The sequence below is a fragment of the Silene latifolia genome, chromosome 1 (genome assembly GCF_048544455.1).
Source record: "Silene latifolia isolate original U9 population chromosome 1, ASM4854445v1, whole genome shotgun sequence".
Lineage (NCBI taxonomy): Eukaryota > Viridiplantae > Streptophyta > Magnoliopsida > Caryophyllales > Caryophyllaceae > Silene > Silene latifolia.
This window is the reverse complement of record NC_133526.1, coordinates 168,196,107-168,218,497: the sequence shown is the minus strand read 5'-3', so window position 1 is coordinate 168,218,497 and position 22,391 is coordinate 168,196,107. Positions and strand designations below refer to the sequence as shown.

At 35.1% G+C, this 22,391-nt stretch overlaps 3 protein-coding genes across 4 annotated transcripts; 2 read left to right on the top strand and 1 right to left on the bottom strand.

Annotated features, from left to right (window-relative positions):
* Positions 1-5: 5 nt before the first annotated feature.
* On the bottom strand, positions 6-10,123 carry LOC141611280 (sorting nexin 1). 2 transcript variants are annotated; one of them, XM_074429797.1, is made up of 10 exons: positions 9,769-10,123; positions 8,068-8,164; positions 6,498-6,631; positions 5,201-5,275; positions 4,847-5,006; positions 4,615-4,748; positions 3,917-3,985; positions 3,640-3,719; positions 633-693; positions 6-545 (listed from the first exon to the last, which is right to left on the bottom strand). In XM_074429797.1, exons 1-10 carry the CDS (start codon positions 9,895-9,897, stop codon positions 339-341), a joined length of 1,146 nt encoding a protein of 381 aa, XP_074285898.1. In that variant the 5' UTR covers positions 9,898-10,123; the 3' UTR covers positions 6-338. The 2 variants fall into 2 exon arrangements, with proteins under 2 accessions (XP_074285898.1, XP_074285890.1); XM_074429789.1 differs by having other exon boundaries at positions 8,029-8,164; positions 9,769-10,053.
* Positions 10,124-11,572: 1,449 nt separating this feature from the next.
* Positions 11,573-15,404, top strand: LOC141609422 (protein FAR1-RELATED SEQUENCE 5-like). Its single transcript, XM_074428505.1, has 4 exons — positions 11,573-11,631; positions 11,766-11,813; positions 12,300-14,706; positions 15,110-15,404. Exons 2-3 carry the CDS (start codon positions 11,807-11,809, stop codon positions 13,439-13,441), a joined length of 1,149 nt encoding a protein of 382 aa, XP_074284606.1. The 5' UTR covers positions 11,573-11,631; positions 11,766-11,806; the 3' UTR covers positions 13,442-14,706; positions 15,110-15,404.
* LOC141586989 (protein FAR1-RELATED SEQUENCE 9-like) lies at positions 13,597-14,304 on the top strand. Its single transcript, XM_074408402.1, has one exon. The coding sequence runs from the start codon at positions 13,597-13,599 to the stop codon at positions 14,302-14,304; it is 708 nt and encodes a 235-aa protein (XP_074264503.1).
* Positions 15,405-22,391: the final 6,987 nt, after the last annotated feature.

Sequence of the window (22,391 nt, the reverse complement as noted above, 5' to 3'; positions counted from 1 at the left end):
AAAAATGTTAAATTAGGTAGACCCCTGATGCCCGGGGCCTTAAATTAATCATTAGTTTAAATCTCTCAATTCATTTGACCAACATTGATGAATTTATACAAAAGGAAATCTTCTACATGTGCACCATTACATACATAAAAATGTAGGATTTTAGACAAAGGCAACTGGTATAGTACAACCTAAATCCGTAAGAAAAGCAGAAACAACAGATCTCTACTACAGCAGAATACAAACAACCTGAAATCATAAAACTCTTTACAAGCATAATAGATGCATTCAGCTTTTTGGCATTCCTGCAAACCACCCCATTCTTTTTCTGGAAATGCTGCTATTTGATCTTACGACGAGCAGGCTTCAAGCTTTGGAAGCAGACCTCTCCAAGCTTCAGCTATGCCATTGGCTAAGCGAGCTTGTCCTTTAGCGAATTCATGAAAAGCTAATCCCATATCGGCTGTTTTCTGTTCTTGAAAGCGTCCCATCTCTTCATTCATCTTACTGACAATTGTCTCAAACCTTCTAGTTGCTTCCTCACTCTCCTCTTTTAGCTGTATTTAGATAAACAAGAAAAATCCTATGATAAGCAAGGTATGCTGGAATCTCATGAGTCACCAGTTTAAGGAGTGTTCATTCACCTCTCTATATTCTTTCTCGGCTTCTCCAAACCTATCCGACCGCGTTAGCATGAGCTTGTCTCTGCCAAATTATACAATAATTATTCAAATTGATACTCCCCTCTCAAATCAGAAATATCAGTCAGAAGCACATATGAAAACTTTGGCATGAGTCTCAACTCTCAAGAGAAAGTATTGTGTGTTGGCTGAAGGATGTGAACAACTATACATGATGTAATCATTGATAGTTTGATACCACCAAGCCCAACGAATACAGCAACTATAATGTTACCCCATTGCCTCAATTGATTCCACTTGGAGAGTAAGGGGGTCGGATCTATGAACCACTGAACGTCTGAACCTTATGCCTATGTTGCATGTTTCCAAATGATCTATAATGAAAGACGTGCTAATTTGCGACACAAGATGCATAGAGAATTATTTTTACTAAAAGCAAAGTTTCTAGTATGATCATCCACGGGAAACAAAATGGAGAAGGTCAAAATAGAACCAGAAGAAAAATACAGCATAGTACACATGGACACATAACGGTAGTTCACTACGTTGCATAAGCACAAATTGTATCACCTATTTCTGACACTTAAGAAAGTTTGGTCACTCATAATGAGCAATACAATAAAATGAAGATAGCATAGAACTAGTGATGGTGCCTCTCCCTGTCGCAAATAGTAAACATTTCACTAACATTACCGCAGTGCCTTTGCTTCCACAAATTGCAGGTTACGAGGGTCGGATGTACGCAGCCTTACCCCTATGTTAGCAACACAAGAAGATAATACAAAGTTGTTGTTTCAGGATAACCAAAATGACAATTGGGCCGAGAATTACATCGAATGACCACTACTTCACAATAAAAACTAGTTTGGTGCGTCATTTTGCTTAATTCCATCATTATTCAGAACCAAAGTGGTTCCACTGGAAAAATAGTGAGCATTTTCAATTAGATTTTACTAGAGATAAGAAGGGAACCACCACAACCTCCCCTTTATGACTAGGCGACTAGCATAAATGCTTTTCACTGACCTGACTCCGTCTATCTTGTTTCTTTTAACTGAGGGTAATATAGGAACAACACTCTAATATCTTACTTGACATGGGAAATAAAAATAATTTTGGGATAAACCAAAAAAGATGTGATCAAAGTTTTTGGGGCAAAGAGAGTATTAGTTGTCAAGTTTAGAGCGTCATTATCCTTCTCTCATTCGCATATGGGGGTCATATTTAGGTTGTCTTTTTTTTGTATACTAGGTTTGGTGCCCGGCTACGCCCGGGCTACCTTTATTTAACATTTAAATTTTATTTTATATGAAATATGATTTCTCTAAATTTCCATATTTCCAATGGAGCCAAAGACTCATTATTCTTTGGTTATGGATTATAATGGAATAAATCAAAATGGCTCACTAAAGTGGCCGCGCTTCTTTCTTTTGTAAAGTGGCGGTCCTTCGATGCAGTTCTCGACGCAATTTTCATCTTGGGTCATTCGGAAACAGCCTCTTTGTGTTGCTAACACAAGGGTAAGGCTGCGTACATCCGACCCCCCCTTACCCTGCAATTTGCGGGAGCCATTGAGGCATTGTGGTAATGTTGTTGTTGTTGTATACATTTACAATTTATATATTGAAATTATGATGAGAGGTAAAATTAATCAACAAATTATGAGACACGTTCACCTCTCCCGTTGTTAATATTATTACTTTCACTACATCCCCTGTTGATACTATTACGTTCACTACTTCTTCGGTTACTGTTGTTTGTTTTACTATTCCTGCTATTTTTAGGATTAACCCGTTAGTTTTAGTTTTGTCAAGCTCGTATATTTAAATAAATTAATATTTTCTTAAAATAGAATTGTTAGTTAATTTTTCATACTCTTTCCGTTGTTCCTACTGTTACTTTCATTATATGTGTTGTGACTACTATTACTTTCACTTCTCCCGCCGTCATTATTTTTTCTTTCACTACTCCCGCATTTATTATTGTTAATTTTACTATTCCCGCTGTTGCTAGTATGACTTTCACTACTCTCATTGCTATATATTATTGTTGCTTTTACTACTCATATGGAAGGTTACTATCATAATAGTTGATTATTATATATTTAAATAAATCTGAAATATTAGATTAGAATATTATTTAAGAGCAAACATTATTATTTACTAATTTACTACTCATATGGAAGGTTACTATCATAATAGTTGATTATTATATATTTAAATAAATCTGAAATATTAGATTAGAATATTATTTAAGAGCAAACATTATTATTTACTAATTAAATTACAAATTTAATGAATTATGGAATGTTATATTTTTGGAAATCAATTGATTTACTTACCTTTTAATAGTTTCCAAAATATAACATATACTTATATATTATATTTATGTATGTTAAATAATTAACATATTTATACTAATTAGTACCATAAGTGGGACCCGTTTATTTTAAGGAAACTCGCCATATTCTAATATTTTCTAAATTTATATTTTTAACCAAACCTATATAATATTTGCATTGAAGTCCCTTGTTCAGGTCCATCACACGGCGCTAGCGATTTAAAACTATATAGTATAATTAATGTGTATAGATTTATTTAATTGCATGAAAGTCCCTTGGTTTCTGGAATTAATATATAGTATTGATGATTGATTGATGGCAACACCCGCATTGTGTCTTTTTGTCGAAGGACGTCACCTCTATGATATCCTCCTTTGTACATGACCCCTTGGTGTCTCTTAATGAATATTATGTCATAAAAAAAGAGTTATCAAGTTCACACATCAAGCTGGTAATAACAGAGTCAGTTGTGACCAGCATTACTCCTAGTCATGTAATTGTCTACAAAGGTTGAATTTGAGCGATTGCAGTTATATTAAATCATCCATTGAATTACATTCCCTGCCATGTCAATTCCCTCTCCACTAAATAGGCATATTGAATGCAATTGATGTTTCATTCAACCAAACATATACTCGGTGATTTAAGGAAAACATATAAGAATCTTACAGATTGATCTCCTTCAGCTTTACAGTTTCAGCAAGCTCACAATGTTGCTTGAAAGCAGTAGCTCTATCCGCAATAGTAGCCTGCTCAAAAGGACCAGAAACAGAATTAGGTGCAACAATTAACAAGAAGCCGCCATACAGAAAAATACATTCATAAACGAGACCTTGTCATAAGGTCATTTTGGTGTAGTTCACGGATGTGAACAACACCTACTAAAACGAAGGGAGCTAAAGAAGTATCGTTTCTAGAGATTAGATGTGCCGAAACAAAAACCTACCTTGATGGACTGCACCGCACGAACATAATCCTTCAGAGGTTCTTCAAAGTTCATTAATAGATGGTGGGCCTGTACATTAAAGCATTTGTCAAACAAAATGATAACAATTTAATAAAGGATAAGAAAAGCATACAGAACCTACTATAAAATAAAAAGATGCGTCAAAACAGTTGTTGATTGGAAAATTACTCCCAGCTTCATATATATTACGGAGTATATACATGTATATGCAGGGAATTCCACTTTGTGGAGTGCGCTTAGGCTAAGCAAAGATTTCCTATCAACCAACCAGCTCACATCTTATTAGGCTATTAGCTACTCCTAATACTTTTACAAGTTGTATCACTAGAATGACTTTCTTAAGTGAGAGTGCTGAAGGCAAAACAAAAGATGGAACACCTGGATAATATGCACATAAAACCAAAGATGCCTTATTATTTAGGACTCTATTATTTATGTGAAATATTTTGAAATAAAGACATGATTAAAAAAACTCACACAGCCAAATAAGGAGGTCAAAATTGTTGAGTAACATACAAAAGAATCCCAACTCTGACAACTGAATTGTTCTGAATAACATCACACAAGTTGGGATTAATACTTGTAGCATGATATCCATTGTCAGGGTTCGGATTCTATTGTCCAATTAACCATATTTCAGATTCTATTACTGATCTTGTATAATAAGAATATCCTGCCTCTGCTTGCAGCTTCATTGATAGTGCCTCTGACTTTGCGCCAAGCTCAGAAAAGGCTTTTCCAAGAGATTCTCCCTCACAAGCACCTAAGAGCTTGACTGCCTTCCCAAAATCAGACAATGATTGTCCCAATTCTGGTGATTAACAAAAAAATATGGTTTATGTCACATAATTTGCAGTTTGCAAACAGGCTTAGTTTAGATAACAGTTAACCAGGTAGCCCTTCCCTCACCTCGATGCCTTTTGACAAGACGGAAGGCATGCTTCTGTGCTTCTGCCAAGTGCTCTTCAAGTTCAAAGATATAATGTTTCATCTTCTCATACTCTGGAGTTGATTCTTCCACAGGCTTCTCTTTGCCAAGAACTACATCACTTACTTTAGATTGCATGTCCTGAAAATAATAAAAAGCATTAATGTACAACGATACATCATAATGTGGTCGGCAGATATGTTATGCCACCAGATCAACGCTTCTTAAAAACTTCTTATCATTTAAGATCATATAAATTAAACGATCTACTACATCCTAATCATCTATGTATGGAAACCAAAATTTCAACTATTCAGGTAGGAAAGAGACCATGCCTTAAAGATTTGCATCAAATCAGCAGGCTTCTTCTTGAAAAGACCAATCTCTTGAGCTCTCACCCTCTCCATTGTCTGACAAACAGGAACACAGCATGATTAACTTACAGATTCCAAGTCAAACATAAGAAAAATATCAATACTGAAATGCAGTTCAGATGAAAATATGGCATCTTGAGTATCAGGCAATGCATGAAGAACTAGCAGAAATGGTTAGGAAAAGGCATATGAGCTCGGATAACTACATCAGTCTGCGCAGCAAGGTTTCTGTGGCAATCTTTCCATAATTTTCTAGAACAAATTCCACTCTCTTAGCAAAATAAGTGCGCGCTATCATAGGAAATACACATCTTTTTTTCAGGTAAGAAAATTATTTTTATAAACTAAAGAGTGATAAATGAGTTAAGGACATAGAACCTTGGAGCAATCTACAAGTTCCTCCAATTTGTTGCGGCAAAATCTTGATATAATGATGTAGTAGGAAATAAAAAAAAACTCATTTGATGTCCCAGATTCCATAGCTAAGGCACCAACTGTTTAACTAAAAAAATTGGTGAATATTATCATATTCTTTCCCAATACTACCTTATCCCATATAGAAGCCAGATAAATAACATGACCCAAGTGTAAAATACTGAATGATGAGCCTAAGTAAATGTTCAGGAATTCCGCTCCAGCTCCACAAACCAAAACACTACAACAGAAGTACTTCTACATCACAGTCATCTTGGGGTTGACTGGCATTCTTGTATGCGCATAATTTGTGAGGTTTCCATATTGAGGTGTTGTGATTCAGGGTATCTGAGTTGGCTAAAGGCTAAAGCTGGTTTGGGGTAGGGCATAATTGAAAATATAAATTCTAAGGATCTCACATGACTTCAGCAATAAAATAATTTCAGTAACTTACAGCTCCTCGAGTAATCTTTGTAATCATGATCTTCCATCAAGACAAAAGGTTAGTCAAGATGAATCCCAAACGCACTTTGAAAGTCTTAAGAGTTAAGAGAATACAATTTAATGAATAATCTATTTTGATACCGTTTCAAATCTGAGAACCTAAATAACTTGCTGGAACTGAATATTGTAATAAGCTTGAAATCATCAATCAATGCAAGAACAGAGACAATAAATGTGTAACATCAAATCAAATTAACTATACATCATCTCCCCAAAAGCTATATATCAATTACAGTGTTTTGCTTCTCATGTGAATATCTAACATCAAAAAATCTTCCATGAAGTGTTGGAAAATGCAAAAATTGACAACTCTTCGTCTGAAACTGACGAAGTAACTCACCTCTTCATCAGCTTGTAAGAAAAGCCTCAGATCATCACTTAGACGAAGATCGCGATGTGAGGCTATCCGATTAACAAATGTATCCAATCCTTGGCGTCTCATTTCAATAAACTCGGCACTGAATCGAAATTTCTCTACATACAGCGAAAAAAAATCAGATGGAAACCCTCATTCCTCATCTATCAGCATCTTATATTCTTCAAAATTGCGACAGTACAGATCAGAAGATATGGTGTGTCTATATTAAAGTTTCAAAAAATAACACAGACCATTCTCCATCTTCAAGCAGTGTAACACTGTAATTTTCATAGCATACTCAACCACACACCATTCTCCTCCAACAACTGGTGTAACATTTGAGTAAATTTCACAACAATAATAAAAATGCATCATGCGATAGCTACTTCAGAATAAAATAAATGCAACCAGTTTACGAGTCTTTCTAATTTATTTCATTCCTAATCCATATTGGGTTCAAATTAAGTTTTTGCCTACATTAGAAATGGAAACATAGTGCATGTTAAATCCTTCAATCCCCATGTTTCACCAACTACTATTAGAAAGCAAAAAGAACCCCTTCCACGAATTATTCCTCTCCCCCGACTTTCCATAACATATATTTCCAATTCCCAAGCCTCAGCCTTAGGCACCCTTGCATAGTTTAGGATTTGATCAACCAACCCTCAAACGGAATTGTCCATACTAAACAGGAATTCATTGGGAGTTAGATTGCTAGAGTTCGCTACATTTGAACCCACTTGACGGAATAGCATCCTACGAACACGGACCATTTACCCAAGTGAACCGGACTCCGGACCATGCAATACTGGCGTAGGGTGCAGAGCAGACTAATATAAAGAAGAAGACAAAGCTTAGACCACCACTTCTCCCCACACCCTCGCCCAACCCACCTAAAGAAAAACGATTTTTGTATGGGAGTCTTAACTTATTTCGAATACGTCATCATTTGACATAAAATAAACTATATTCATACCCAGCAAAATGACAAAAACTCAATTGCCAACACGTCAAGGCCTCATGGTTCATGACTTAATCCTACTTCAATATTGAGGGAGATATTATAATTAACTTTAAGGGTTTCTGAAGCTTATCGGAGAAACGTCGATGCATCATGTTCAATATGTTGTTAGATGTTCCCCTAAAACCTTCCTAAACTGGAGCATTCCCCTATGTGATAGTGTTCAAGATCAGAAAAACATAATGTATCTCAGCGTTTACACATGCTCCTTTCACTGTTATTTCAATACTATGATTCTGACCTGTTTCTCTTAGAGGTTCACAGCTATTATAAAATGTGCAAATTTAAGTTGCCAGGGACTCAACCATTCAACAATAACATCCAAGCGCCCATAAACCAATGTTGCTCACTAAGAAAAAAATTCAATTCAAAAATATACCACAGCAAATTCATGAAAACAATTAAACAAGTATGAAAGCACAATGATCAATGTTACATAGCCCTAAAAGTAGATTGTAGATCCAAATATGACAGGAAAATTCTCTTTCTTACCAACAGCGCTCTTTTCTGGAAGAGGTGGAATAAAGATACCTTTGTATCTCTCAAAAAGACGATCACGAAGCCAGACGAAATCACTATATCTACGAATGACGATCTTTTCAGGCCCCTGATAGTCTGGCAAATTTGTCTGCAGGCAAACAAACAACAATAGCAATTGAGATTCTGAGATATTAAGAGCCAATTTCCCCTCTCCCTGCCTTAAACAGAAAAGAGTTAAATCATCATACAAGACAGTCAAGGCATAAGCGATGGTTTGCCATGTTACTTTTCAAGATAAATACGTGATTTTTCATGATAAGTGTGGCCATACTATTTGTTCTCCCAAGGTAGTCTACAAGGGACCTTAACTTTTAACTAAACGAGAATCAACAATTACAGTATAAGGAGTTTGAGTTGGAGCATCACAAACCCACATACGTCTCCCTGTAACACTGTCTAGTATGAGCTACTTCATGAGCAACCTTATTAAGATGTAATCAAATTTGAAACCTCTCACTTTTATATTAAAAAGCTGGCATGTGTATCTTAAAAGTTGATAGGTATAATCGTATAAGTGTGTGACCATAATCTTACTGTCGGGCGGTATGATAGGAGTTTTAGAGGGGAGAAAAGAGATAGTTCAACGCTAAGTCCAACCATACAAACTACTTGAGTATGAACCATAGAGGCACCATATTTATATAAGGACAAAATGTGTTTTCATAAGCCTAGAAAAAATATAGTAATCATCAATCAGCATCCCGACACTGGATCAACAATTACCAAAAACAACCTGCCCGTTACCCACTGAATCTGATTCATCAACAGCAAAATTACTGCCTAACATCTATTTTGCTTTATTTTGCCTAAATATATTCTTACCCTCTTTGGCACATTAAAATGGCAAGATTATCTGAGGCTGACCAATAGTTTAAAATTAAGTAGACAGCAAAGTAATGTTGCCTGGTTTGGAGTTTTATTACCTTCAGGCAAATAGTTCGAGTTTGTAGAAAGCTGTCTACAATCAATTGGGTTCAATATAAAAACTCTAGTAACCTAGTTTGCGAACAATCTCCTATCTAATACAAAGCATTGGGTCCGAGGGTTGGGTAACCGAACCCCAAACTTTGCAAGAGTGTAAAGAGTATTAGAAGCTTCAATTGTCCAGTCAACAAAGTTGAAGCAGGCTTGAGAAAGTGTAGTGTTAAAAATGTACTCATTGAGATAACTTTAAAGTCGAAAGTATAATCCGAATTTTGGCTCAATGCGTGAAACTACTAATAGGATTAGGGTTTGGGATTTGCATGAGTAAGTGAGACATGATGACAAATTGTTGAATCATAAGCAGCTCTAAATACATTCCTAAAAATCACCCCAAACAAATCGCTACTTAAAACCTTAACATCAACCAAAGAAGGATTATAGCTTTCGAAATCCTACAGCATCCATCACCACAATCAATAGGAAGTAGAATCTCTCAAAACAATCCGGAAAAAAAAACGCCTTGGCCGGAATCGAGACCTCAGAAAATCTGAGCATCCACAAAACAAGCATCACCTGATCTCATCATTTATACATGGCATGGCATATCCCCAAAATGAAGTCCGCTAGTATAGTAAACTATATACTCCATTGACGGTAACATAATCGTAATAGATACAATAACAAAAACAGATTGAATCAAAACACAGCATAAAAAAAAAAAAAAAAAAAAGAGAGAGAGATGAATGAAAGAAAAAGAAAGGAATGGACCTGGGTGATGACTCTATAAGAAATGTAAGATTGGACGCCATTGCCTAATTTGACGGGATCAGTCACTGAAACTGTAATATAGGGTTCCGATTTCGGAGATCTAGGGCTTTGCGTTGTATTCTGCTGCATTTTTTTCTTGCTTTCCCAGAAAACTATGGACGTCTTCCTCGTCAACGATTGCTATTTCGGATTTGCACTGAATCCTATTTTAGACGTCTTACCTTTGTCTTTTTTTTTTTTTTCAATTTAAATACGTGTTTTGGGGTTTTCTACTGATACCCCTTCACTTTTAGAAACATATCTATCTATCTATATCTATATTAATAAAAATTTTCGAGCGTTTATAGAGTCTCCAACATTAGCAAACTACCTAGAAAAAAAGATAATATATACTCCTTCTATTTTTTTATATATGACTTTCTCACATTTCGAAACACTCCCTTCTCTCTTCAATATCTCTTAAAATATAAGACTAAATATTATGATATGTATACTCATGTGAAAGAGTTTTTCGTAAGGAATTTAATGGTACCATTTTTATATTTTTTGAACAAATATATTTTTGTAAATATTAAATTCAAAGGCTTACCTCGTAAATACAAAACGTCATATATAAAAAAGTAGAGGAAGTATATAACTTTCCTTATAAAAATAGATAAAAAAAAACACAAGATAGAGTTTATGCAAATAAACGTGATAACGGTGGTGATTATCACCTGTTTTACAGAAGTCTAATATGACTAAATATCTAACTTATGGCAAATACATCAACCTTCAATTCTATATATACACACTTCAACAATTCCTTTGATTCACCATTAAACTTACTTTCTATTCTTTTCACTTAATTTTTATTCCTTTGCTCATGGTATTGACCTTTGGTTTATTTGTTTTAAAAATTTTGCAGCATAATTAGTTTACATGGTGTGGACTCATTGCATTGTGATGTTCGCGTAGTCTTTATACAAATTAAGGTAACAACTTTCATTATGGGAATTTGTAGCTCATTACGTTAATTGCCTTTTTTTTTAGTTCTAATTCCATATTATATATATGAGGTTATTGTCAAATTGTATATAGAGTTGTAAATGTCACTAAACGATTGCACATTAGGAGGATGCTTTGGTAATCAATGGGTTGGATTGCTTTGGGTTTTGCAAGATCTAAACCTGATCCAGTTACTTATTTCAAAGATAAAGGGTTTCCTCAAATATATATATATATATATATATATATATATATATATATATATATATATATATATATATATATATATATATATATATATATATATATATATATATATATATATATATAGGAATGAGATCATGTGAGTATTAGTTATATATTTGAGGATTGAGGATTAATACTATGATAGGTATTTAGGGTTGAAACAAGGAAGGGCAAATTTGTAATTTAACAGCTGCCTATATAAACTATGTTTTACATCAATACCGTTATTTCCTCCTTTCAATTTCTCTCTCTCTCGTAGAATGCTTCTCCCTTCAATTTCTCTCTCTACTCGTAGCTTCTTCCTCCATTGTTGAGCTCGAAAACCCTAGAATTTAGGCGTCATCTCCGTTTTTCGTCGTCATTCTTCACAATTATCATATTATTCCAATTAGTTCGTTTGTTCGGAGTACGTAATTGGCGTTTTTAGATCCCTAAATTTCGAATTCGTCCTAACATTACTCTGTTTGTTCTTCTTTCCTTTTTATAATTTGAATTTTATCTTGCTTTTGTTTGTTATTTTCAATTTAATTTTGTGTTTCCTCAAATTCGGTACGTTTTTTGTTTTATTTGCAGGTTTTGCTGCTCATTCTTCACAATTATCACATTATTCCAATTATTTCCTTTGTTAAGGTACGTAATTGCCGTTTTTCGTCCTTATGTTTCGCCTTCGTTCTTATCTTAGTCTGTTTGTTCTTATTTATTTGTTATTTTCAATTTAATTTTGTGCTTCCTTAAAATTCGGCTCGTTTTTGTTTGATTTTCAGGTTTTCGTGCTCAAATCTCTGCGTCTTCAACCTTCATTGTGATGTCTGGTATGTTATTCTTCTTAATTTTGTACTTTCAGCGTATTCTGAAATCTCTGCGTATTCTCTCTTTATTTTGTACTTTTAGCTTTCAATCACATGTTCGTCATACTTTTGGTACATATTTTTTGTTCATTGACGTTCTTATTTTTCTCAATATGTGATATTGTTTTCTACACCTGGTGATATTGTTTATGTTGATATGTACCATTGTATATTCACGTTTGTGATATTGTTTTTCAACTTCATGTGTGATATTTGTTCCAGAGTACGTGATATTGTTTTCCGAATATGTGATATTGTCCAGGCACTGTGTGATATTGTTCGCAACATTCTTTGTGATATCGTTTTCCATCTTCATATGTGATATTTTCCCAGACAACGTGATATTGTTTTCCTAGATATGTGATATTGTTCAGCCACTTGTGTGATTTTGTTTTCGTCCATATCTTTTACACTTTTTCTTTTTATTTTACATTTCACTTTTCTTGCCAGATCCTACAAGTAATGTAACCTCTTCTTCCTGTAATGATCTTCATGTCTCTGCCATTACCTCTAAAGATAGTAATGATATTGTTGAGTCTTCACTTACTTCTACTCTTCTGATTGAACCACCTGATGCATCTAGTTCTACTCCACATGTTGAACAACATTCTGTTCCTTCTCGTGTGCATCAACTACTTTTGGACTCCACACCTGGTGGTAGTGAATTGTGGACAAGGAATGTTGCACCTGAGTTTAAACCTTATATTGGCCAGTTGTTTGGGACGTTGGAAGAAGCTATTAGTTTTTATGATGTGTATGCAGAAGCATGTGGTTTTGAACCTAGGAAGTCTTCTCAAAAAAGGTCTGTTTCTGGTGATGTGAAGTATAAATTTGTAGTTTGCAACCGTGAAGGTTTTAGAGATTGTAAGAGGAAGGCTACTGTTTTAGATAGTGGAAAGGAGCAGGCAACTCCCAGGCCTTTTGATATCAGGAACACTAAATTAACTAGGATTGGTTGTACTGCTATGATTGAGTTTCGCTATAATGGGGATGGTTATGTTGTTTTTCAGTTTCGTGAGTGGCATAATCACCGTCTTTGTTCACTTAGAAATCAGCAGTTTCAAAAAAAACACAGGCACCTCCATCTTTACCATAAAAAGACAATTATTGATCATTCAAGGGTTAATCAAGGGCCAACAAGGGCATTTAGAAATGTCAAGGAATATGTAGATGGCTATGAGAATGTTGGAGCTCAACTGGTTGATTTTAAGAATTTTGGAAGGGATATCAAATGTTTCATAGGAGACCGGGATGCTCAACTGTTTGTTAACTATTTTGAGGATAAACGTGATACCACTGAAGGTTTTTACTTTGCTTATGAGGTGGATTCTGGTAAATGCTTGGTTCGTGCGTTTTGGTGTGATGTAGAGTCTCGTAGAAACTATGCTTTGTTTGGTGATTACATCACTTACGATCCAACTTACAGTACGAATAAGTATTGTATGCTTTTCACTCCTTTTACTGGCGTAGACCACCACAAAAGGTCAGTTACTTTTGCTTCTGCGTTGCTATTTCATGAGGATGAAGATTCTTTCACATGGGTCTTTCAAAAGTTCCTTGATGCTATGGGACAACGAGAGCACACCGTATAATAACCGATCGGTGTCTTTGGAATAAAGCCTGGGTTTGCGTCTTTGTCTTCAAACATGCTAAGCGCAGATATTGCATGTGGCATATCATGCAAAAGGTTACTGATAAGGTTGGGCCTGCAATTTCGAGAGAGACCGATTTTGTCGGTACCGTTTGAATGCTATTGTTTGGGATCTTTGAGTTAGAACCTCTTGAATTTGAAGAAAAGTGGTGTCAGTTGGTCAATGAGCATAATCTTGACGGTAATTCATGGTTGTCAACCATGTTTAGAAAAAGGAGGAAATGGATCCCAGCTTATTTTCGTGATGTTCCTATGGGTTGTCTATTACGAACAACTCAACGTTCTGAGAGTCAGAATAATTTTTTCAAGCGTTTTGAAAATGCACATGGTACACTTGTTGAATTCTTGATGCGGTTTCAAAGTGCCATTGATGTACAACGTCATACTCAAAAACAACTTGATAGAGACGATGATTGTACTCTTCCACAATTAGCGACTTCTCTTAAGTTGGAAGCTCATGCTTCCAAGGTTTATACAAATGCTGCTTTCTCAGATTTTCAAGTAGAAGCTTCTGCTTCTATTTGTTCCCTTAGTGTTGGTGGCTTCACACCACCTGCAAACGGTGTAGAATTAATTGGTATTGCTGATGCCAGAACACAGAAGACCTACCAAGTCGTCTACAATTCTCTAACGAATGACGCTGAATGTTCTTGCAAGTTGTTCAACAGGAAGGGTATTATTTCTAGACACATTATCCGGGTTTACTCGGAAAACAAGTTCACACTTTGCCCGATAAATACATTCTTATGCGGTGGACCAAGAATGCACATAAGATCCCTCTTTATGGTCCACATGGTGAGTTAATCGAGGATTTTGATGCCACTGATTTACGAAAGATGGAAATGTGCAAGTTATGGTCAGAGTTCTACGCGACCATCAGTGTGCTCAAGAATGTGTCTACGAAGGAGATCACTGATCTTGTTGACACCCTTAAACAATTCAGGGTGAAACTCAATCCGCAATCAGAGTCAATGACCAAAGAGCAGGAGTTGGAGATGCTTCTCGGGTGCAGTTCCTCAACTGAGGTGAGGATTTTACCACCTCGTCAGGCAAAGAACAAGGGTAGCGGGAAGAGAATGATCTCCAAAAAGCAACAATGCATAGCTAAAGCGGATAAGCCTAAAAGGCTTTGTCGTAATTGCAAACAAATGGCTCACCATGATAAACGAATCGTCCTAATGCTTTTGTACCGATGCCGACAATAAGGTATGTTCACCATGAACAGTCTATGTATGAAACTTTTTATCTATCTTTGTATGGTCACGAGTTAGAAACAATACCATATGTTATTTAAAATAATATCACATCTTATGCTAAACAGTATCACTATTTGACGATACCAGAATGTGATATTATTTGAGGATAACAGAATGTGTCAACACATCTGTCTTAACTTTCTTTTATATTTTCCTGGTAATTTTAGAAACAATACCACATACTGTTAGAAATAATATCACACTTTTGTAGTACACAATATCACTGCTTGAGGGTAACAGAATGTGATATTGTTTGTAATTGTTCTGAGATAGAAACAATATCACACTTCATTTGAAATAATATCACTCCTTATATAAAATAATATCACTGTTTCACCTTTTTGTGTTTTCAGGGTAGTTCAGATGAGGATGATGCTGATGATGGTTGATCGGTCGAAGGAGTTTTTGTTGATGGCGCTCATTAATTATAGCAAAGAAACAAATAGACGACATTCTATATGACTAGTATATTAATATAGCCTACAACATTCATTAAAGTATAGATTATACTTTATTTTATATAGAAAGTACTCGTACTCGGATAGTATTTGATTATTTTATTTGTCTCAGTTGTCTTGTTTTTGTATTTTGTGATACTGAGAAACAATATCACACCTTACATTTATATATTTCACATCTTACTCTAAACAGTATCACTACATCAGGATTACTATATATGCCTTTTGCTTTAAGATTTTCACATCTTGTGTTTTGTGTGTTGTCAAAATATGGCAGTTCATAATATGGCAGTTTTCTAACACAATATCAACTTGTGTACACAACAATATCACAACATAGTGAAAACAATATCAACGTAAGACTTAAACTAACATATTCATATTGTGATATTGTTTATACATTCAAGCAGGGGCGGACCCAGAAATTTATCTATGGTGTAGCAAAATTATACTCCGTAATAATGTTATTAAAAATAGCGGCTAATCGATCGAATGTTGAATTTATATGACAGTTAACTCTATTTTGTTTTAGAATAACTAAGCCCATTAAATCTCGAGCTCAATCTAGCTCAAAGTCGAAATCAACCGTAAATTTGGAAAGCCCACATCACCATCGATACAAATAATCACATTCTTGTAGCAAATTGTTGACAGTATTTGATAGTAAATGTTTACTTATAGACAAATCGTATTGAAATCTATGAAGAAAAATAGAATAATGTAACGTTTTTTTTAGCAAATTGTTGACAGTATTTGATGTGGCGAAGTACAATGGAAATTATTTTTCACCACCAATCGATTATTTCTATTTTGATTTTGATTTTTACTTTTTTTATTTATACTCAATATTATTTTGATAGCGAACATCCGATTTACAGAAAAAACATTTTAAAAACATATAATCACATTATCATATGACAATGAGCCTACGAGGATGAAAAACAAAATACTACTCCACATACTTAAATTCATACTTAAACAAAATACTACTCTACTAGACATAGTTATAAATTGATTGCATAGCATTAAATTCCATGATTTGGGGAATTGAGAGTGAGCACTTCGGGAATTTATACTAGAGCATTGGACATTTAGGAGGTTAATCTCACGGCTTGGGACTTGAGGTATTGATGACTTAGCAATAAATTAATTTTGGTGTAGCAGATTTCATTTTCTCCACATAAATTTTTTCTTTTGGTGTAGCATTTGCAACACCACCTTTAGCAGTGGGTCCGCCCCTGCATTCAAGTGATATTGTTTAACATACTGTGCGATACTGAGAAGCAATATCAACCTGTGTACACAACAATATCACAACATTCTAAAAACAATATCAACGTGAGATTTAACAATCCATATCCATAGTGATATTTAAAAGTAAACAGTGTGGTATTGTTTTTTAGCCCGTGTGATATTGAGAAGCAATATCACAAAGAACTATTACACAATATCACACCAAACGTGAAATAATATCACACTTTAGCATCAGTTAGATGACATCCAAAATAAGCATCACTACTTTACCATTATAAAAAGTTACCATTAAATTCGTTTTTGTACTACCATTACATAGCCTTTAGTTTAATTACAACTTCGTTCTAACAAATATAGTAGTCCTAATTCCTTCCTCTTCCTCTACCGCGGTTCTTGATTTGCGGCGGTCTTAATCCTACCACGTTTGTATGTTCTGCGGGCTCGTTCCTACGATCTTGACATCTTTTAGGAATCGGCTCCTCGTAAAGCATATCCATACCAACAATCATTTATTATTTCTGGACACCTTTGTCCTAATTACTATCTATCTTTTTGTATATACAATTGTAAATTGTTTTTACCTTTTCCTAGGAGGCTCGCAGAAGAATTGGCAATTACGTGTTAATAATCGGTTTCTTAGTACAATCCTCCTTTTTTTTTTAGGAACATCTTCTTTATTTGTCTCCTCCACAACAACATCAGCATTCTCTTTTGTTTGAACTTCTGCCATTGGTACTTCCTCTTTCTGCTTCCCTTTCGCCTTTTCGTTGTTCTTCCTCTGTTGCTTCAATGTCTTCCATATTTCATCCTTCCCATCTGAAAATTCTTTTACTTTTTCGATCAAAGGTGTTCTGTTCTCATTTATGTCGCCTAAAAGCAATCTTCTTTGCCATTTCTAGCCGATAGTATCGCCTATACACTTTTTGGTTCAGGTCGGCTTCAAACATTACACCCTCATATCGAATCATGTGCATCATTAAGAAGTTCCCGGACTCGTATTGTTCATCTCTGTCTTTTGCCAAGGGAAGTTGATGTTGACAACATCAAACGTTATTATATCATCCGCTCTTTCCACTTTCTTCTTTGCTAAGTAGTCACTCATGTGCTCCGCCTACAATATTACGGTTCACCATTAGTAATAATTTCACAAACACAGAAAATCCATTATTTCAATGTTACTATACAACAATACTTTAAAGAACTATCAATTAATCATACCACCAAATCTGCAACTTTGTGTATTTGTGTTTGCTCCCGATCGGGGTACTCTGTGTTGTCCAAAGACTTCCACTGTCTCGGTTTTGAAATTTATACAAACACGAAATAATGCTCTTTCCATACCATTGGAATAAAAACCAGATCTGCTTGCAGGTTACGGTGGAACTGTGTTTCTTCTAATGAATTCGTCCCATTCTTGAACATCTTTTCTTTAATCAATTCCCTGTCTCCAGCTCCTTCGGTTTTAATTTCTTGTTTTGAATATATATGTTACAAGTCCTATTTTTGTTTTAAAGAGTGATTATATTTAATCAAACTAAATGGAATGACTTACCATGTGTCGAATCCCAAAAAACATCACACTTGTTTCACATTTTTCTGTGTGCTCAATATGGTTCAGAATGAGGGACCAACATTCAATCACATTGCACTCGACATGCTCATTTGGAAGCAACGACAATATATCGTTTCGACAAGATATTGATCATTACCGAATTTGGCAACCACCTCACTGCTCTAAACATTAACACAAACCAAATTAAAATAGTGCACACAATATCACACTTCTCTAAAAACAATATCACATCCCATAAGAAACAGTATCACAAAAATAGCAGTTATGATAAAATAAAAGTACCATCAAATTTAAATAGTGCAAACAATATCACACTACTCTGAAAACAATATCACACTCTTCAAGAAACAGTATCACAGAAACATACTCTAATGGGAAATTGTGGTCGTCCAATAGGCAGTAGTCAAGCACTTGTTTCCTCATGGTCAACATCTTTGCACACAGTGATTTGTTAGCCTTCATAAACCTTGAGACGACCTCCACGTTAGAATCGCCACACCACGGTTGTATGTGCTACCAAGGCCATCGATTTCCCCCTCCTCGCTTCCCACCACACTTTGGCAGAACCATCTTCTACCACACCTACAAAAATATTTATTTTTGTTATTTGAATATATAATGCTTATATATAATTAAAATAAGTCAGTGTTGAAGAAAATAACCTATTTTTTTTTTTGTACAGGAGTTTGAACATTCTTTTTCCCACCTTTCCCTCTCTTTCTTTTGTTCTTTGCTTTCCTCTTTGCTACTAATTTAGGCAACAGTGTCCCTTTGATTGCATTAAGGTTTGTAACCTTCCTCGGGACCTGACTCCTACATTTATTTAAATCGCTCAACACAAGCGTTGCTGCAATCTCCCCCCGTACAATCGCCTCTTCTTTTCATCGTTCAGTTCACATTTAAAATCTTCACCCACAAAAAACATCATGTGGAACATCATGAATAATCCACAATCCAGGTTCAACTCTTTTGTTTGCCAATCAAAGGCGACATTTGTCAACACATAGTCCTGTACTTTCGCCCCACTTGCATAACCTTTATTGTTGAGGTAGTGCCCGTAAACATGACTCCCTGTTTATGTTTATAAAAATACCTATCAAATTTTATTCTTTAGCTAACAAAAGCATTATATCCTTAGTTCTTATTTTTAAATATAGTACTTACAGTTAAATGAGCAAGGTGTACATGCTCCTCGTCCTCAAAATGATCATAATCTCGGTTGTCCAAGTAGAACATTTTTTCCCTCTTACTGTCAATACAGACGCAAATGTAGTGGTCTTGATATAGCAAAGGTATGAACACCTATAGAAATATTTTATACAAAATAACACTGTCATTCACAGACCATAGCATACAATATCACAAGTACTGAGTAACAATATCACAGAATATATAATACAATATCACAACTAAAATAGCTACCTGATTTAAGAAACAATTTCAATACTTACTTCTGACAATATCAGATAATTAACAGTATTAGATAATTAACTTAACAGTATCATAACTAAAAGTACTTTTAAATTCTTACCATATCTGAATTTAAATTCAGTGGCTGTTTATATTGATTTGACCACGTATCCCATGTCCTCCATACGTCTTCCTTCAGTCTTGTCAGTTCATCAACATTTTCTTCATCTACCAATAAGATTTTCTCCATACCACCCTGTTTGTTTATAACAGAATTGATTAGTCGTGTTGACAAATTTTTTCACGTAATTTAAAACACAAGGAACACATGAGGTTTATGTTTCCCATACCGAGTGGGCAAGGCCATAGAAAATCCTTGTTGGTCTGTTGCTGTCTTTTGGCGCCATTTCAAACTGATTGAGCAATATTGCCCATGCCTCAATAACCACTGCTTCTATTTTAGTGTCAGGCAACAAAGACTCAATATCGCTCTTTGGTATGTTATGGTAAATACCAAAGTCACAGACAATCTCCCTGTACCATTTTCCAAAAAAAATAGCATATTAGTTTTTAAATTATTTTTATGTAGTAGATTAATTAATTTCTTATATTCAAAAAATAAACTTACGTCTTCTTAATCGCATGATCTGTAAGGAAGCAATAATCCATTACTTCCTTCCGACGCTTCAAGACAGTCTCAAATAAATGGTCTGTCTCGAACATGAAATCGAGACAAGTGCAAAGCATCCCCATGCGGTAAACCACAGTCCATATTACACCCCAAATTATGAGGTACCATATCTCGCGATTCGGGTATTTTGTTCATCTTTGTCTGCGTGTAACAAATAGTCATTGATGCTCCACGTTTTCTCTGTTTCCAATCGAACATTTGGAAGAACCTCCTTCTTATGAGACCCCACACTTTTATCATCATTTTTCTCCCCACCTCTTTTCCGGACTCCACGTTCTTATTATTCGGTCCTCAACATCTTTTCCAATTCCCTCCTTAACATTTGTTACGTCCTCAACATTTCTTTGTCTTCCCATCCCTTTTACGGCCTCCTCATTCATTTCTGAACCTTCTCAACAGTCTTGGTCCCTCCTAAACCAACATTGATTACACCTTCATCAAGCTGTGTCAACACATCTGTCTCCTCATTTATTTTTCCACACTGTTTTTCACCGTCTTCTTCATTTAGTGTATCACGATTCAACTCTTCAACGGGACTTCCTACTCCTACACCAATACTGGATATAACATCATTCAATTTTGAATTCATGTCATTATCCAGTCCATCATCTTCGTCTTCATCATCACCACTGTCCAAGTTAGTAACATCATTAATATCATCATCCTGTTGTTTGTCATCATATTCCAAGTCATCATCACATTCGTAGATCTTTATCCGTACATCCACCGTATTTTTGTTCAATTCCTTGTCGCACTTTCAACATTTCAGTCCAAACATCAAATGCTGGCATCCCTTCTTTTGCTTTCTTCATTTCATATGACCTCGCTATCAACATGTCCACCAAGTTATGATACCTAACATCTTTCATGAAAGGCAGCGTTTGAGTCTCCGTTGTACTCTTTTCAGGATTCCCAACCTCTTCAAGAAAGAAACATGTTCTTTAGGATCAACATCTTCCGCACCATCTACCTTCGCACCAGATTGTGTAGATGTAGTTGCTTCACCCATTGAACTTTTTGCTTTCATAGTGATCAGTTTTCTCATGTTACGTACATACCTACCTATGAACAATTCATTGTCCCTCTTCATACGTAGATAAATTTCATGAGCACGCTGCCAAATTACAAAATAAATATATTAAACACTAAAATAGACTCTTTGATAATAAGAAGATATGACACAATAATAAGGTTATTTAATATCAACTTTCATAACAATATCACAGCCTATTACAAATAATATCACACTAGTGCAAAAACAATATCACAACAATTTATAAATCAATATCACAACAATCTGTTATTCAATATCATTTGCTTTTCTAAACTACACTACTACAGATACAGGCTATAACAACGGTCAAAAACCGTTGTTATATAAAAAAGCGGACGTTGTTAAAGCGTCCGTTGTAAAAGGTTATAACAACGGTTGATTTTCTTAAGGAAACCGTTGTTAAAACTATTAACAACGGTTTTATGTATAAAAACCCGTTGTGGAAAGTGTGACTCAATTTTGGGGGTAAAGTTATAACAACGGGTTTTAATATACAAAACCGTTGTTATAACTAAAGACAACGGGTTTTGTAAATAACCGTTGTTGTTTGTTCTTAAAAAATAAAATAAAAAATTAAATTAAATATTACTAGATGCATGCATAATTACGGCCCGTTAGAATTCCGATGCATGCATTATTACTGACATCACTGTACATATGAACGGATAATATGGAATGAGAAGGGTTAGTAATAAGATTTGAAGCAGCATTATTGAGAGATATGATGATGATTATGGCACAACTTCCTAACATATATATTAATTAAAAAGCAACTCAACCCACACATTGCTTAGTATAAATACATTGCATTATCTCAACTAACATTTCCATTATCTCAATATATTCATCTCCAAACCCTAACTGCTAAAACAAACTCTACTTAATCTTTCAAAACAAACTCCAAAAACTCCAACAAAATGAATGATTTTATCCTTAAGACTCTTACCATGATCGAGAACAACAACAACTTCATCCGCCGGTTCCTCCATATTGAGGAAAGTTTCAGGAGCTACCTTGCGGATGCTCGATCCGCACCGAAGCACGCCAAAGAAGATGGCTTGACGGGAGCAGCGGCGATTTGCGGCTATATGACGATATAGCAATGGCCGAACGGAACCTCCAAATAGCCAAGGAGGAGAGGACGGATACGATAGAGCGGAATAAGATCCTCTATGAAAATATAAGAATTGCATTT